Source organism: Heterocephalus glaber, unplaced genomic scaffold (genome assembly GCF_053883595.1).
Source record: "Heterocephalus glaber isolate CG9 unplaced genomic scaffold, H.glaber_assembly_v1.0 deba00000331, whole genome shotgun sequence".
NCBI classification, from domain to species: Eukaryota; Metazoa; Chordata; class Mammalia; order Rodentia; family Bathyergidae; genus Heterocephalus; species Heterocephalus glaber.
Window position 1 is genome coordinate 3,559,498 of NW_028258142.1, and position 18,170 is coordinate 3,577,667.

Below are 18,170 nucleotides of genomic sequence, written 5' to 3' on the forward strand. Positions count from 1 at the left end.
GGTTGCTGAGAACAACTGAAAACAGGGGTGGCACTTGTACAGGGCCATGCCAATACACAGGACTTGCTGTAAGGAGCCAACCCTGAATATTAGCAAAGCCCTCAGACAAACATTGCAAGAGTGAATTTTCATTGTCTAGAATTCAGAGGCAAAGGAAAATGTCATTAAAATTCTTCTGTTAGAAATATCTAAACTTGAAATTAATTCACATGTCAAAGTATTTTATCTTAAATATTTCAAAGGAAAAGAACCTCCGATATTTCTAATGTCAGTTTACATATATAGTTATTCCAAAGCAGATATGGTATGGTGAGACAGTTCTAAAAATACAACTCTCTACCCTCAAAACTCTGGTTACTCATGAGGCTAAAAATTTCTTTCCTAAAACAATTTTTTAATCAACTAGTAAAGTACAAAGATCAATCTTGTAAACCACAAAGATTCAAGTGAAATGATGTCTTTTCAAACACCTTATATTTCCAAGGAATGTTTTTGCAAAGAAGCAGCTTTTATGACTAGGAAGTAAATTCGAATAATACACAAATGTCTTCTGTTTGCCTGCTAATAAATTGAGAAAAGACACAAAATGGATTATTGATAGATTTTTTTCTTTAAGCAAAATAAAAGTAGGCTTCGGGTTCACCAGTTAAGGCCTTACTTAAACAACAATTAACCAGTACAGTCACTAAACTATGTTCTCTATACAATTAAGAATTTAACACCCCTTTTTAGAGATGTCCTGAGATGACATTTAATGCTAAAAGCAAAATAAATAACCCAGCAAGAACAGAAATTTAAAATTCCAATAATTTCAACTTTGGGGATATCTGTTCACTAAAATTAACATTTCTAAAATATTTTAATACAAAACTATAAAAGAAAAAGTGCGTTAAAAGCAGAGCCTTTAAAACTCTTGCACAATTACAATTATTCTGAAAATACTACCACAGCCAGGTGAACACACTGACATTCAGGGAGTGTCAGGATTTATAATGAGTCCAGTATCACAAGAAGTCAAATAAGGCTTTTCTTTTCTTAAAAAAATATACAATACACAAAGTAGTTTGGAAAAAGGTAATATTATTTAACAATTTTCTGACTTAAATATTTTCACATAACAAAAGTTTTCATGTCACCGCCAATGTTACTTATATACAAATGCCAAAAGTGAAAAACAACAAAATCAAAAGATGACTTTTCAAAATAACAGTGAAATGTCTCTTTCTTTAGGAATCTGAAATGAGCTTCTCTTTTAATATACAAAGTTCATACAATATTTATAATAAAACTACTCTCTTCTGAAACCAAGGAGGCAAAGAGAGAAAATAAAGGCAATTATTTTTCAGAAAAAAAAAATAAAACCCAGCTCTATGTTACAGTGAAAAAGATACCCATTTATTAATAAAATGAACACAATACCGATCTTAAGTGCTCATCGGTAAGTGAGCCTCGGATGCGTTCTCTGAGATGGGGACTAGTGTTTCTATTTACAAAATATACTGTTCAGCCACACAGAGGCCCATATATTTGTCTATGTACATTTGTATTTATATATAGAACATATAAATAATTTCAAAGGAAAATTAACATGAAGTAGAGAACCTTCCATCTTTGGAATGCTGCAGGAATGACGTGTGCACTTTGCCCCAGCACAGGTGGGATTTGGTTTGGGACGTGTCTAATGTGGCACCACTGATGACACTAAAGAATTCCCTGAAATAAAAAACACATCTCTTTATGCATGAAGAGGAAATCATGGGGTTTTTATAGGTTCTTAACTTTAAACTACAAGTAAACTTATTTACTGAGGTGGACAGGGACAGCACTTGCTCCCAGGAGGCGATTCTGCCATTTTCTCCTTGCAGCCTATGCCTTGTGCTTCCGCAGGGATCTGACTCACATGACCAATCAGACTCATGCAGCAAGTGTGTCACCATCCTGTGCAGACAGCTGGTCCTCACTTGGGGGTTGTTTCCTCAATTCCCCCTGCTGGCACCCCAGGTCCTGCATTCTAACTAGGGATTAATGAAGAGAGAATTGGTCCAGCCATCTCTCAAGGTATTACTTATATTCATTTAGGGTAGGCTAAAAAGTCAATTGCTACTAATTTTCAAAATGCACAGAGTAAAAAGTGAAAAAACTTCCCTGTATGTTAGGACATTTTTTTTATGAACTTCATGCACCTATCTTGTGTTTGTTTTGTAAGCAATGCTTCTTATAACAGAAAGCATGAGGGAAAATCTTACATATTTTGTTCATGTTAACTTTTGTCTTTGCTAATACAAAGAAATCACACTACAATAATAGTAAGATCCAGTTAATTTCTTTTTAACTAGATCCACTGGCCATGGAGAAGATGAAACTGACTATTGTAGTACCTGAGTTCAGTGATTTGTAGACAAATGAGAACAATGTGGTTACATTTTTTCCTAGTTTTTTTTGCTATAAGTCTCTGAAAGACAATGATTCTTTAGATAATTTTATAGCTAAAAAATATTGTGGTACATTTTTAATACTCGAAGCTTTAAAATAGAAATTGTGAGTGCTCTGTTCTTTGCCAGCATTGCTCCAGAAGCACCTGGAGGTGGCCTCGCCGCCTCAGAACACATTGGGGAGGGTCTGCCACTCCCCCGAAGCCTCCTGCACCACCTCCTCCAGGTGCAGTGTCCGCAGCTCCTCTCCATCCTGCTCCTGAGGAACAGTGGCTGCTTGCAAGGTTCCTGCAAGGTGACAAAGAGAAGGAGGCCTCAGACCTTTAGTAACAGGATGGGATTCACATTTAAGTAGAGACTACCTGGGAAACACAGACAAGAAACCTCTAACTTGGTCTCCTTTCTGTCCTAGTGAAAAAAAAAAAGAGCCATTTCTGTTAGTGACAGTCTCTGTGATGTGTGTGTAGAGTGCTTGGTACAGGCAGCCAAGCCCATAAAGGCTATGTAAATATAGAGCCAAATGATGAACACCACCACCCATGACTTTTCTAATAGAGAAGAAAACAGGAAGCCCTGCAGCAGTGACGGCAAACCTGTTAGAGCTTTCAATGATACACGATAAAGAGAAAAATGATCTTTCTTTCCTTCCTCAAAAAGTCCCCACAATATGAGGTGTGCTATTCCTCTAGATGTGACCCCGTTGGATACATAAAGGCCTAACTTCATTCACAGAGCACACCATCTCAAACAACTAAATAACATTGAAAAACACACTTGTGAAATTCACTGATCACAGCAGGGGCTCTATCTACTGTGATAGAATACTTCACACTCCTTCTTTGCATGGCTCCTGCTACCACAGTAGCCTCCTCCAGTTTACTTACTATCATTCCTTTGTTTAATAAAGACACTACTGCTAGAGTGAGAAACAAAGAGCAACACAAGGGAGACAGGTAGCAGGTCACACCCTGACATCCATGCTTCAGTGACATCAATGTTAGTAGATCATAAAGAGAAATGGAGGCCCATATGTGGCCTGTGCTGAGGAGAAAGAATGCAGGTTAGAGTACTTGCCCAGAGTCTGCAGATCCCCCTACCCCAACACAGATGCCAGACTGGCCCTGTGCCCTGCAGATCCTCCCTGTTGCTATGCAGATGCCAGGCCAGCCCTGACCCTTGTAGCTCCTACCTGCTTTCATGCAGACATCAGGCTGACCCTGACCCCTGGGCACTAAAACAGCTCCTGACCTATACCCTGCTGAGAAAGACTCCAGGATGTGTGAAGACATATGTGGAAATGCTTCTTGGGTTGCCTAGGCACAGACTGCTCACCACAGAAAGCTCTAGTGAGAAACAAGCTACTTAAGACATTGTGTTTGCCGAGGTTCTGAGTGGTCACCTTACTTCCAGTATATTCCTGTCACCTTGTCAAAATAAACCAGAAACTTAATATCCCCAAATTCTGTTTGTGCACATGTGTGTGAGAGGCAGTGTACATGCAGTTGTACCTCAAAGACAAGGACATGATTTTGCCATCACAGGTTCATGGCCAGTGTGCTTACATGAGCTAAGGTGGCTAAGATGTACCAGGTGATAGGATCTTATGAGACCACTGTCATACACACTGCCAGTCATTGCCTGAAGTGTCATTAGGTAGTGCGGGACTGTACTCACACTAAATCAACAAAGCATGGGCTTCCAAGCCTGCTCTACCCCTTCCTGACTACACCACTCAGAGCCTCTCCAAACCAGGCTTTCTTCTTCCCGTAAACTGAGGCTGTACCACATACAATGCGTGACTGTTATCTGACTGCTATCTGAACACACAGGAGACACTGGGAGTGTCCTAGGCCATCTAAGAGCATGACCTCTCACCGACAAAGCTGTGCGCTCGCTTCATGTGCAGCTTCATGTTGCTCTTCTGTGTGAAGCCCATGACACAGTAGTCACACTTGTAGGGCCTCTCCCCCGTGTGCTTCTTCATATGTACCTGCAGCGCGCTCTTCTGATTAAAGGCCTTCTCACAGAGCGTGCAGTGGAATGGCCGCTCCCCTGTGCAAGAAAAGCAACACACCTGTGTCACTCATAAGACCACATTTGACAGCACATGTGAAAAATGTTCACTCTGAAGAAGTTTGCAATTCTTAGAAAGATCACAGTGATTTTCTTCCTGCTGCTGTTACTCACACTGATAATTAACAGGATTCTGGCAAAGCCACTCCATGCTGAGACACAAAATAAAACTTTTATCAAAAGTTACTGAGAGGCACAGAAGCAATTAGAAATGAAAGTTGAACATATATGGTTTAAACAAAAATGTTTCTAACACATTTCATATAGTAACAAAAACAAAGTACATAAGACTATCAAATCCACTGAATTAAAAATATGACTCAGTACTTTTTAAAGTGGTATTTAATTGCTTTGAAGGTAACATAGATATTGAACAGTGGAAGGAAGAGCTGCCAAGTTTGGTGCCTGCTGGGAGGTGCACAGGTGAATGTCACTGTACACACCAGACACTGGATCTCACAGAGGCCTAGCGGGGTCTCAACAGTCCTGCATCCCTGGAGACCTGCTTCCCACTCACCCACCTTTCAGCCCCCTGAGGTGGCACAGCATCTCCCTCCCCTTTGCCTACAAGGTTTCTCCCATTTGTTCTACAGGATGGCCTGCTCATGGTGCAGATGGGCCTCACACTGTGCCCTGAAGGGCCCTTGCTGTGTCTCACAGTTCTGATAATGTGGTGCTGGGTCTGGTTTTCTTTCTCTTCAGTGGTCATGCAAATCAGGTTTTACCTTAGCATCCCAAGGTGGGCAGACATCTAAAGATGGCCCAAGCCTTCTGTGGGTCCTAAGGATTGTGGATGCAAGCATTTCATGCCTCTGACTGTACTAGCTACTAGCTACAAAGGGAGACAGATGATGTAAGGTCATTCATCAGTTGCCTTGGAGTAAGAAGCAAGGTCAGCAGGGGGCCTATGTTGTGGGAAACCAGGTGTAAAGACCAAGGCCTAGGTTGAACTCTCCTTGAGACACAGGAGAGGAGATAGCAAGCCATCCCCCTACCTTGGGCTAGCACACCAGCGCCAGCCACTTTCAAGGAGAAAATCTACTACAGCTGAAGTCTGATTAAAGAAAACATACATTCAGGTGCAGTTTATAAATTATGAGAAACCTTATAAACTTTCCCTGAACCCTGGCTCACATGCTTGGTTGCTTCTTCTTTGGGTGAGTCTAATCAAAGTAAGGAGCATTATCAGATCAGGGCTTTGTCCACTAGAGGCAAAAGTCCCCTGGTCCTCCTCTTCTAAATTATCTTTGTCTTTTTTCTTTAATCCTCATTCACCCCCCGGGTCAGGATACGTTCGTAGGGTGGTTCCTACATTATATAATCACATAGCCCTTAAAAGCAGTGTCTCTGGCTGGGGGCAGTCCACAATTATAAGGGGTTCTACTAACACCCTGGATGAGCCTGGAAGTCCTCTCCAGAGCATCCAGGCAAAGGGCCAAGGTTATCTCCAACCTGTGAGACCCTGAGCAGAGACCCACCAGACCCACTTGCACTGCTGACCCAAATGCTGTGACATAGCCAAGGAGGCTGTTTGAAGTGGCTGAATCTTTTATGGAACAAGAGAAAACTAATCTTACTCCTACCCCTTGCATCTTTTAATATCTCAGCCAATTTGGTATGATATAAAACACAGGTCTAAAATGTTTCCAGATTACTCTGAGGTTAGGCAGTCTGTTAGATAAGCAAGAGAGGCTGTAGGGGAGAAGCCTACTTCCAGCCCAGGATGCTGGTCTAAATGCCTGAGAGCAAGAGAGCAGGACCAGAGCTTCACAGGAGGGACAGCACTATGGGCTGGCTCATCAGCTGGGTGCCACATTTCCATGCCTTCAGGCCAAGTGTGCAGGAAGGAGGACTCAATGACCTCACAGAGGAAGACAGTCCCTAGCTAGTAGTTCCCCCCAAAATGAGAACATGACAAATTGCTTATCACCAAGGAATATTAGATGGTGTTAGATATTTACTAATTAAAAACAGGCTATCAAGTGGAATGTTTTCATATCAAAACATCTTTTAAAATATTGCTCAAGCTTTAACATCAGTTCTTATGATCCATATAACTATAGAGATATATGTCAGGTTTTACTGGCATATCATCTTAATTACAAAAAAATGGAAAAGCTCAAACAGAAATATGAAAAAGTTTAAAATATCAAATTAAACTATTTAAATATTTAATGGTCCACAGTTTCATTAGCAGTGAATACTAAAGAAAGTGGAATGGAAGGGTCGCATTAAAGCCAGAGACACATATCATTAAACCACTAAGTGTTAAATATATTACAGAAATATTTAACGAAGAACACAAACAGGCCCTGCGATTGATGTTAAAATGCCAAATCTAGATAAATACTGATGCATGGCACTCTTATTTTACACTGAGCTGCTCATCTCTGGGTAAGGTTGAAGGTCACAGTTCATTTCCTAAGATCTTCATTCTGGTCTATAAAGGCATTTGTGGTACTATTCATCTCTGTGCTAACGTACATGCTAACAAGTATTCAGTGATATTCTCCAAGCCCTTCACAATGCACGCTTTATTTTAAAGACAAGAGGTAATTTATTTTTCTTCGTTTTTGAATAAATGTGTTACAAAATTACAACATGGACATTTGTTTTTCTTTCAGAAAGTACACACTGTCACCTGGTGGGTGCCAGGATCTGAGCCAACACTCAAGGCCATAGCCTAGAACAAGGGCCCTGGACGCCTCGTGCTCAGTCTGCAGGTCAGGAGAGGCCGCACAGGAGGTCCTGTATTGCAAAGGGACAAAGGGAGTTACAGAAGTCTCCTGGGGAGAGAGAGCTCTGCAAGCTGACCTGAAACTGAATTGTAAAGACTCAGGAGGAAGGGCTGAGAGATCAACTGCAGGCAGAGACAGTGTTCCCTTAAGAGGTAGGAACCCAGCAAGGGGTGAGTCAAGAACTCCAGGAGGGAAGAGCTATAGCTCAGGATAGCCTGGTGGGGATACAGGAAGGTACTGAGCTCCCCCAAAGGGTGAAGGGGATGATACGCTCAGATTTGTGTCACATGGTCTCCCAGTCTGGTTGTCCTCTGAACAGGGACAGGGAGGTCTTACTGATGCCTTCAGCAGAGGAGGCAGAGGGACAAGGCAATGCACAGCTCTTGGTAGAAGTAGCCAGCAGGACCCATGGTCCTGGGAACACATCTGGGACAACTATTTAAGCAGAGTAGAGAAAAGGGCCAAGACTCAGGAGGGCTTGTTTATTTGCTTTGTTTTTTCCTCTAGAAGAAAAAGCTTGAGCAGATATAGGCAGTGATAAGAGCAGGAGAGAAGAAGTCTGCTGATAGTAGAGAAAGAGAAGAGCAGGCAGGCCTGGGGGGCTGGGGAGTTGATTCCCCATGGTCATAATGCAAATAGCAAAGTCTCTACTTGAAAAACTAGATAATAAATTGATCCAAAATTAGGGCAGCCTCCTGTCTGAACTTAGCAACTCAGACCTTGTCTCAAAATAAAAAACACAAAGGGCTGGCGATGTAGCTGAATATGAAGGACTGGGTGTAATCCCCAATATTACCAAACAAACAAACAAACAAATTAGGGGGAAATAGAACTCACAGACCTTTGAAAATAATACATTCTACTGCACATGGGTATTTACAGGTTGACTCCTATTTTGCCATCAATGAAGTCCACTTCAAAGAGCAGTAAGATAAAAGCACATCACATCTTATTACCTGTGTGAATGCGGCTGTGTCGCTCCAGCTGGCTTGGTTTGGCAAATGCCTTTTCGCAAGTATCACATTTGAACACTCTTGGCTTCTGAGAGCTTAAGGAAGGGCCAGCTTGGTGTGTCAGCATGTGCTCCTGGCAGAATACACAGAAACCAAGTACATATTAGAGTATAACAGAACTTATTAAAACACCAAAGGAAAAACAAATCACCCTGAAAACCCACGTCAGCGGCCAGGGTCTCCCAAAGGCTCATCTCTGACTATGTTTTCAAAGACAAGAGTCCAGGAGCAGTAACACCAGGCTTTCAAGGAGACCGAGGCTCTGACCTAATACAATTTCAAAAAGGCAGGAACTTCTCCTCTTTAGTGTAGTGTAGGCTAAAGGAGACCACAGATCATGAGTCCAATGAGAGAGCCCCCAAAGCCACTCTGCTTCCCCTCATTACACACAAATCTACCTGGACGTCCCAGCCCACAGCTAGTTCTGCAGAGGTCTGCAGATCCAGGACCATCATCAAAACATCTGCAACTCAGGTGGGTTCTTCCAGTTAAAGGACTACTGCTTCACAAGGAACTCCTAATCTTCTACAGCCATGATGTCATTCTGCACTGTGAGTGTTCTGTGATTATCGGTTTGTCAGGAACCCTGGATTTGTGTGACTGAAGTTTTTCTCAGAGATCTGACAGCTGCCATGCCACAGGCTTCTGAGCATACCCATGGTTATTTTCCCATGTTTTTTTACAAGGTGCCTAATTATTCTGGTAGAGTGGTCTTTAGGGTATGCTCTTCCCTTAAAGCAGAGCTCAAAGGAAAGAGAACCTCTGTGGAGTACTTCCACTGTGAGCCTCATGTCACAGCTTTATGCCCTCCACTCCTCAGTGCCCAGCAGAGCCTATGAGGTTTGTCATACACAAGGGGAGGTAGAAAACTCAACTCCAGAGGTCAGGGAGCTTCCCCACATCACAGACACAGACTGCCTCAGAGGAGGTGCTTTAAGCCAGTACAGTAACCGTAACGCCCCTGCACCATGCCTATCTGTAAACAACTGGAACTTACCTTTCCTTGGTTTCTGCCCTCTCAGTTTGTGTCATGCTTAGTATAATGACATACAACTCCAGCTTTCTGAGGATGGAGCCATTTGCTTTTGGGGACATGTTCTTTGCACACAGTAGGCACTCAACATCTACCAAATGAAAGGAATGCTGAGGTGGTATATGGGGAACAGGCTATTCACTGGTCAGGATGGATTCTTTTATAAATCTACAGTCTGTCTCCAGAGGAGGAAAGTTTGTATAGCACTGTGGAACATTGTCACTTTAAGCTGATAGCTTTAAAGAAACACTTATGAGCTGCATTTCTCTCAGAAGAACAGTAAGACCTTGCTTGGCTGGATGTGGGTGACTAGTTGAAATGAGACAGGATTCCTTCAAGACAGGGAGAGAAGAAAAAATATAAGGAAAGATCAAGGCTCCATGGTGCCTGGGCACCTGAGGTCTCCATAGAGGCACAAGGAGGGGCTGCAGCCAAGTTCCAGATGAGGCCAGCAACAGCACCAGCGCACAATACACCCAACACCACTATCTCTATTCCACACTCATAAAAAAGCACATGGATGGCAAGGATCCAAGTATTCCAGTTCCTCAGAAAGGAACTGCTCATTCATATAGAACTCTTCTTTCTTCTAGTTCCACAGTCATTAAAAACTGACAAACACAATGAGTACATACACTAAAACAAGCACCCTTACCCTTGCCACCAACCCCAAGGGTCCACATGTATACATGTCCTCTCAGAGCAGTGTCTCACTTGACTAAGAGGGCTCTCTGCCCTGCTGGCCAGCCCACCAACCCACCTGCCCACCTGCTCAGTGGCCTGGGCAGCAGCCACTGTAGAGAGAGCACCATGGGGGCTGTGCCTACAGGCTGCACGCACACACTTCCTCTTTTCTGCATACTGGCTGTGTAGTCATGTCTTCCCGTGCACAGAACTGATTTTTACTGACAGACTGTTTAGGGATAGTTTGAATTTACAGAAGAACTGAGCAGAGAGTATACAGTACCATATAGCCACCTCTCACACATTCCTGGGTTCCCCTATCATTAATACTTTATATTAGTATGGGATGTTTGTTATCAATACATTAATAACTAAAGTCTATACTTGATTCTCTTTTCACTAGTTTTTTCCTAAAGTTCATTTTCTGACACACACATTTGGTCATCATGGCTCCCGGGGCTCCTCCTGGTTGCTTCTGTTTCTTGTTTTTGATGATCTTGATGGTTTTGAGGGGGATCAGGTATTTTGCAGGATGTCTCTCAGCTGGGAACTGTGTGATGTTTGTCTCACTATGTGGTGGAGATTAGGGGGTTTGGGAAGGGAGAGTGCCACATAGCCAGGTCATACACGATGTGATTGGTAACTGTAGAAAATGACCTGGACTGCCTGCTGCAGTAGCACTTCCCAAGCTTCAACCCAGCTCTACCCTTTTCCTCAATGTTCCCTTGTAAAGAAGGGCCCTGGGCTGGACATCACGGGGCCTCATCTGAATGGCTATCCAGAGATCTTCCTCATCACTTCCCACTTCACTCAGGGCCTTCCTCAGGGATGTCCATCCTTCATTCTGTCATGTCTCATGGAAGCCACACAGGTAAAGAACCTGTGTGTACACACTGTGAAGTTACAGAGGCACCTGAGGGTTAGTTGCCCAGCTAAGCACAAACGTGTTCTGTAGATTTCAACTCATTCCCCTATGAGAAGTCCTATTGGGCCATAGTCACCAGCAATCATGAGTGTCTGTTTCCTCCTAAGCTCAACAATGTGTGCTGATAGCTTTATACATTTCCCTCAGCCGGACAGGTGAGAAATGATGTTCCAATATTATTTTAATCTGCATTAAAAACTGATTTTGAATTGCACATGAATATGTATCTACCCAATTGCACACCACAACAGACCATTACTAAACAACCGGGTACACACATTTACATTACTAACCTCTTTGTCAGGACAAAACAGGGTCTTTTATTTACACTACCAGGACCCATGGGTGCTGTCCCATAGAAGTGTACCTTGAGGTGTGTGGCACGCTTGAAGGCCTTCCTGCAGATGCGGCAGCCATGGATGCGCTCCTTCCCGTGCACCTCCTTGCTGTGGTGCATCAGCACTGCAGCTGATGAGAAGGTGCGGTCACACTCCAGGCACTGGTGCGCGGGGCATTCCTTCTCAGGCTGGTCGCCAGGGGCCAGGTGGGCAGAGACATCAGTCACCTGGTGTAAGTCATGAGTTCTGTGATTACTAGACTAGTAGGATCTCTAAATTGATAGACAAGTGAGACAGGAACAGGTGCACACCTAACACAGGTGCAGCTATCAACTCCAGGCATTCTTCCACCTTAGCAAAGACACCAAGGACATCAACATTCTATAAGAGACCAGAATGTACACTGATGCCTTGGGATTCTTGAAATCTACTGTGTACTGGCTAAGCAAAACTCAGACAAGAGAACAGGGTTAGTGAGTATGCTCTGGAGCCACACAGACCAGGTACACATTCACTCCAACACTACCTTCTTGGACACTTTGGGCTGACTACTTAGCCCTTCTGTGCTTATTTTCTCAGTGAAGAAGCAATGACAGGGAGAATAACAATGCCTACCTATCAGGGTAGTGAAGACAAATCCAGATACATGTAAGGTACATATGCTGAGAACACATCTGATACACAGCACACATTCAACAGATGCTGATCAGGAGAAGTAGTTTTAGACTGGAGTAGTATCAATAATATTGCTTCAAAAATGCTGTTGCTTTGGCAGAAGATCTTTCTCAGCAAAATGCAGTATAAATACTCCATAACAGCAGTGTTTTTAGCTGTGATTGAACTAAAGCATTTCTCCCAAACTGTGGATCCCAACCAATCAGCAGGTTTTCTAATCATTTTAATGGGATGCTACCATCACTTAAAAAAATAATAAAGTACAAAAGGTTTATTACTTAGCTTATAAAAACAAGAGACTTCAGCTTTGTGGGTGTAAGTATATGATGATTTAATGAAACAATTATAAAGAAAATTTATGAGAAATATTTTTATTCCTAGTTATCATATACTATTTCATAACACCAGAACACGAAGAAGTGGTTAAACTTTGAAGAAATATTTAGTAATGACTTCTACAGGGTGTTCTTGTGTTATTAATTTTGCTATAATAACAAAATAAAGAGGATGATGGGGGAAAAAGGAATAAAACAGAAAAGCTCAGAAGAGAAAAGACACTCTAAATATGTGTCACACCACAGAGCAAGTGCTTTTTTTTTGTTTGTGGTACTGGGGATTAAACCTAGGATCTTTGTATGAAGCTATTTCCCTAGCACCCTCTTTCCTTTTTTTAATTTTAAATTTTAGGTCAAGGTTTTGCTATGTCACTGTTATGGTTTGGGTCTAGATGTTCCCCCAAAGCCTCATGCTGGCATAGGTGGCTGAATCTAGTGTGTGCTGTTGGGATTAAGGGTGTATGATTACTAAATCAGTACACTGACTGGTTTGGCACCACCTTAATCCTGGTAGCCTGGATACAATATAAAGGACAGAAAGAGGCTTGTCTTCTCCCTCGTTGCTTTTGCTGTCTTCCACCACCATGAATTGTTGCCTCCTTGCCATGTGCCACCCTGCCTTGGAGCTAGCCAATTATGGACTGAAACCTCTACAAACTGTGAACTAAATAAACCTTTCTCCTTTAACTTTGGGTGTTGGTTATTTTGTCTCAGCAACAAGAGATAAGTAACTGACACAATCACTAAGTTGCTCAGCTTGGGCTCAAACCTGAGATCCTCCTGAGTCAGCTTCCCAGAGCACTGGGATGACAGATGGTGCCCCTATAACTGGCTAACATGTGTGCTGCCTGTGTGTCTACATATAACTGTGTATGAAAATACCCAACAAAAACACATGTGGCACTAAGGTCATTGCAAAAAATGTGTTGCTTGGGAGTCAAAAAAAAATTGAAAATCCCTGGAAAAGTGAAAAATCCAAAACCACCCTACAAATGCAAATAAAAAAACTATGTGATTAAAAAGAAAGAGTAAGCAATGAACATTAACTAAAACAAAACCTTTAGTTAACAGTGCTGCCTAACAGTCTCCACTTGAAATATGGAGTTATAATAGTTGAAGAGGTATAGTTTTATTATAGTTATAATGATTGAAATACAGAATAACTTCCTGAATCAAACACTTCACTCATGAGAAATCAATAATATACTACTTCATTCAAAGACAAACTAAACTTTGAAAAGTACTGCAAAATAACTGTTAGCGTAACCAAGAATCAGTAGACCATCACATCAGAAACACTTCTAAGTCACGTTTCTACAACTACCGTGAAGCAAATCATCAGTGCTCTCCTGATTTTCACAACTGTGTACATGAAAATCAGAACACAGAGTGAATTCAATTTTAGCAGAAAATTGCTGAAAGCATACTTGCCAAAATGAGAGGGGAAATATGTGACAGAGTGAATGTAATGTGTTTTTTAAGCTCCTGAGTGAGATATACACTCTGCCACCCTGCTGACCCCAAATCTCCCTCCAACAGCCTAACCTCTCACTGAGAGGGTCCCACTGAAGACCAGCTGATTCCAATTAACAGGAAACTCAGCCTAAAGACCTAGACCTGCATTCTGTGCGGAGTAAGATAGACCTGGGTTCACAGGTAGCCCTAGCTCTGACCAGTGCACCTTTGTCGTGCAAAGCTATCCTTGCATCACAGTTCCCTATTTCCTGGGGAAAATGTAGCAGTGAGGCTTGGACATGTCACAGGTTTGAAGTGATGTCCACGCTAAATAATACATACCAAGTGCCCAGGAAAGAGTCAGCCTCAGGCATATGGCAGCAAGTGTCTGCTCTTTTCCTGCAGAAAAATTAATTTCAAAAAAGGGTAATGTGCCTTCAAGCAGTGTGTGAAAAAATGAGAGGGGAAATATGTGACAGAGTGAATGTAATGTGGCCCAACTGCCAGAAGATAGGGTTTTGCTGGATAAAGTCTCCTTGATTCACTAGCTTAGCTTCAAAGTGTCGGCCCTATATGTATGGTCTCTGGATCCTCCCAGGAACAGACAGACAGAAAGCAGCTACTTTGATTTTGTAAAGACAGGCTAGTAAGAAGGCAGTCTATCTACAGCTCCTGTGCTAGAGGCAATTTTACACTGGGAGTATACATACTGTCATCTCAGTACAGATTTTCTTTTCTTTTCTTTTCTTTTTTTTTTTCCAGTACTGGGGACTGAACCCAGGGAATGCAGAGCTATATCCCCAGCCCCTTTTATATTTTCTTTTGAGACATGGTCTTACTAAGTTGCCCAGGCTGGCCATGAACTTGTGATCCTCCAGTCTCATCCTCCAGGGTAGCTGGAATTACAGGCATGCACGACTATGCCAGGCTCAGTATGGATTTCTCTTCACATAAAGCATGAAGAAAAAACATTTTAAAAGCCAAGCCAAGCCAAGCATTTGGCTCCAGGGGCTTGACTAGAGGTCAGGTGGGCCCCATGTGTAAAAACCATGACAGCAGCATTCGCAGCTGCCATCAGCTGAAACCACTCTGTTCTAGAGCCTGTGCTCAAGACCAAGGCGCGTCACACATCCGATCTCTCTTACCTACTCACATGTTAGTTCAAAAATGATCAGTTTTATTTATTTTTTGGATTTTTTTTTTCTATACCAGGGATCGAACTTAGGACATTGGACTTGTGAGGCTGGCACGGCGCTGAGCTAAATCCCCAGCCTATTTTTTGGGTTTTTGAGACAGGGTCTCACTATGTAGTTCAGGCTGGGAACCCAGTAGTTCACACTGTGCAACCCAGGATGGCCTCAAACTCACATTGATCTTCCTGCCTCAGCCTTCCAAGTACTAGCATTACAGGAATGTGCGACCGCGCCTGGCTAATGATCTGTTTTAAAAATGGGACTTCATACAGATTAGGACTGCCTGCAGTCCCCTAGCAACAAAGTATAGGAGCAGGGATGTATACACATGGGGCCAGAAGGCAGGTCCAGAGCTCTGACCATCTCCACAATGGGTTCAGATAAACCCACCTGTGCCCTGCCAAAGGCATGAGCACAGGCAAAGCCAGGTAGGTGTCGGAAGGCCTGAGCCAGGGTCATACACACCTGCACGCATTAGGAGAGCACCAGGGCTAAATCAGACAGTGATTAAAACCAACTGATGCTGACAAGCAGTGCTGTGCCCTGATAGGTGAAATTTAGAGAAAATGCTAAGAGGATATTCTTGTTAGATTGCTCACTGATGCTAATTCATTATGTGCTTCACTTTGATATTAACATTTTCATTTTTACTCTTTTTTTTTTTTTTTTTGGTACCGGGGATTGAACTCGGGTCCTTGTGCTTGCACAGCAGGTGATGAAACCACTAAGCTAAATCCCTGGCCCATTTTAATTTTTGGGAAAAAAGTCACAAGCTAGACCAAATTTCAATATTTACTACATTACCACATACTACTCAAATGGACACTTTAATGAGAAAATTTCAAATTAATTTTAATACAAGAATACTCTATAAAATCACTGTAACTATATTAAATTGAATACTGGAAAAAATCATAAAAAATAACTAGTTTTGTTTACTTGCCACATTAATATAGGAATTGGGTAAGATGCACAACTTATGAGACTAATGAGATCTCACTACAAAAAGTATGACAAGGAGAGATTAAAGATGGTGAAATAATGATGAAGTCAATGGTTTTTCTGTTTGGCAATCAGGGAGTTTGAAATATAGCTAACTCACCAGGCTTGGAGGGTCTCAAACTGTACATGCTAATTGAAGGGCTACCCTTGACCAGCTTCTGGAACATAACTTATAAGCCCTTGCTACAGGCTCACAAAAATAGTGTGTGTGTGTGTGTGTGTGTGTGTGTATGTTGCTGGGGATGGAATTCAGGGCTTCACACATACTAGGCAAGTGCTTTATTACTGAGCTACAGTTCCAGTCTAAGAGTGTATTTCATACCCTGCCCTTGGGCCATGTGCAATAGTTTACGTTAACAATGTGATTTATAGAGGATGGCTGGCTTTAACCTGGGGTCAGGGGTGAACATTGGGTAGCTAGGCCAGCCACAAATACTCCATGCTTATCACTGACCACCACCATCTGTGCTAATATACATATATTTTTAAAATGACACAACAGCAGACACTAAACACTAAGAACTGAGCACAGACGTCTGCATATTTGACCCCAGGTGAAAAACCACTGCCTCAACTCTTAAGCAAAGTCTTCATTTCCTCTTACTAGTTTGTTAGATTTTAGAAGTTCAGAAGTATTATCATTGTAGGGGCCGGGGATTTAGCTCAGTGGTTCCGCTGGCTGCCTCCCAAGCACAAGGTCCCAAGTTCCATCCCTGGTACCAAAAAAATATATATATATATCATCTTGGGCTAGGGATTTAGCTCAGTGGCACCACTCCTGACTTGCAAGCATAAGGTCCTGAGTTTGATCTCCGGTACCAAAAAAAAAAAATCTTATTGAAGAATTACCCAAATGTGTGCTCAAAGCAGTAGCACTGTGGTTTGATTCCCTACAAGCAAATTATGTTTTTCTCTGTGTCTTATGCCTCAATTTACCCAACTGTAACAATACATACAAGGCTAACATGAGACCTAAATAAAAATGTGGTTAGAAGTGTGCTTGGCACATGGTAAACACTGTCAAAAAAAACATAGAAAGGAAGGAAGGAAGGGAGGGAGGGAGAGAAAAGAGAGAGTGAGCAGGCAAGCAGGTCTTACTCAAATACACATGCATATGCAAATGAAAAAGTGCAATGAGAAAAGAATAAGCAAAGGTGTTACAAAAATCTGTAAGAACTAAATGGGAATAAATGGCTATATGAAGTCTGATCAGAAGGCAAATAAGATATTAACAAATTTAAGATAGATGTCACATTATGAAGCATCCCACCTCAGTTTGTGATAGTAAACCATACCTCCTAAAACAAATCACAGAGACTATGACCTCAGATTCATCATCCACCCTCAGAGCTCTGTACCCTTCTTTGCTCAAGGTTGGGCTGGGAACTCCCTCCAAGGTCAGCTCCACTTGTCCAGAACCCCCACGTGGCTCTCTACCACCATCTCTTCTGAGTGTATGCAGGTGAAGAAAAGGCACTCAGTACCTGGTAAGCTATTTCCTCACAAGTGGCCGATGATGACTGTGGGGTGTGGCTCACCAATATAACTTGTGGTGAGCCTGATCCTCCTTGGCCTGAGAGAGAGGGATCCGTGAGCAATGCTGGGAATTGTTGACCCTGGCAAAAGATAGTTATTGTTTTAGAAGTTATGGCATTATCAAATCAAGTAGTAAAAGGTCTATGGCACAGCCACTCTGGAAAGCAAGATACACCATACTATGCAGCAACCAAAGAGAAATGGACCTAGGTCCACTCAAAATTTGGTAGGAAGAAACATCATAGCAGTACTACTTGTAACAGCCAAAAAGTGGGAACAGCCCACAGGCCTATCAACTGATGAACACATAAATGGACTGTGGCATGTCCATGCCAATAAATATTACTGTGATGTATCATATAAAGCAATATTAGTTGGCAATAAAAAGAAATGAAGCACTGATTGGTACATGCTACAACATGAATGAATCTTGAAAACACCAGGCCAAGTGGAAAAGGTTAGTCACAAAACACATGTTGTATGATTCCATTTATATAAAATATCCAGAACAGACAAACCAGTAGGGACCGAAAAGAGATTAACTATTGCCAAGGGCTGAAGGTACAAGAGAGGGATAAGGATAGGCTTGGGGTGGGGAGAATATAGATGTGACTGCCAATGATACCAGGCTTCTCTCAGGGCTGGGTGCAATGTTCTAAAATTAGATTGATGCACAAGTCTGTAAAAATACTAACAACCATTAAATTGGACACTTTATTTTCATGTGCGGTTATAATG

At 42.3% G+C, this 18,170-nt stretch overlaps 1 protein-coding gene across 11 annotated transcripts in view; it reads right to left on the bottom strand.

Annotated features, from left to right (window-relative positions):
- Positions 1–441: 441 nt before the first annotated feature.
- Positions 442–18,170, bottom strand: part of Znf236 (zinc finger protein 236) — a 133,308-nt gene continuing 115,579 nt past the window's right edge. For 10 of the 11 annotated variants that reach the window (XM_087191043.1, XM_087191040.1, XM_087191029.1 and 7 more), the window contains 5 exons: positions 17,381–17,512; positions 11,266–11,463; positions 8,200–8,329; positions 4,308–4,484; positions 442–2,720 (listed from right to left, as the gene is read on the bottom strand). In XM_087191043.1, coding sequence (XP_087047169.1) covers positions 2,599–2,720; positions 4,308–4,484; positions 8,200–8,329; positions 11,266–11,463; positions 17,381–17,512 — 759 coding nt within the window. In that variant the 3' untranslated portion in view covers positions 442–2,598. The remainder of the gene's footprint in view (positions 2,721–4,307; positions 4,485–8,199; positions 8,330–11,265; positions 11,464–17,380; positions 17,513–18,170) is intronic. The other variant, XM_087191035.1, reaches the window with a different exon arrangement.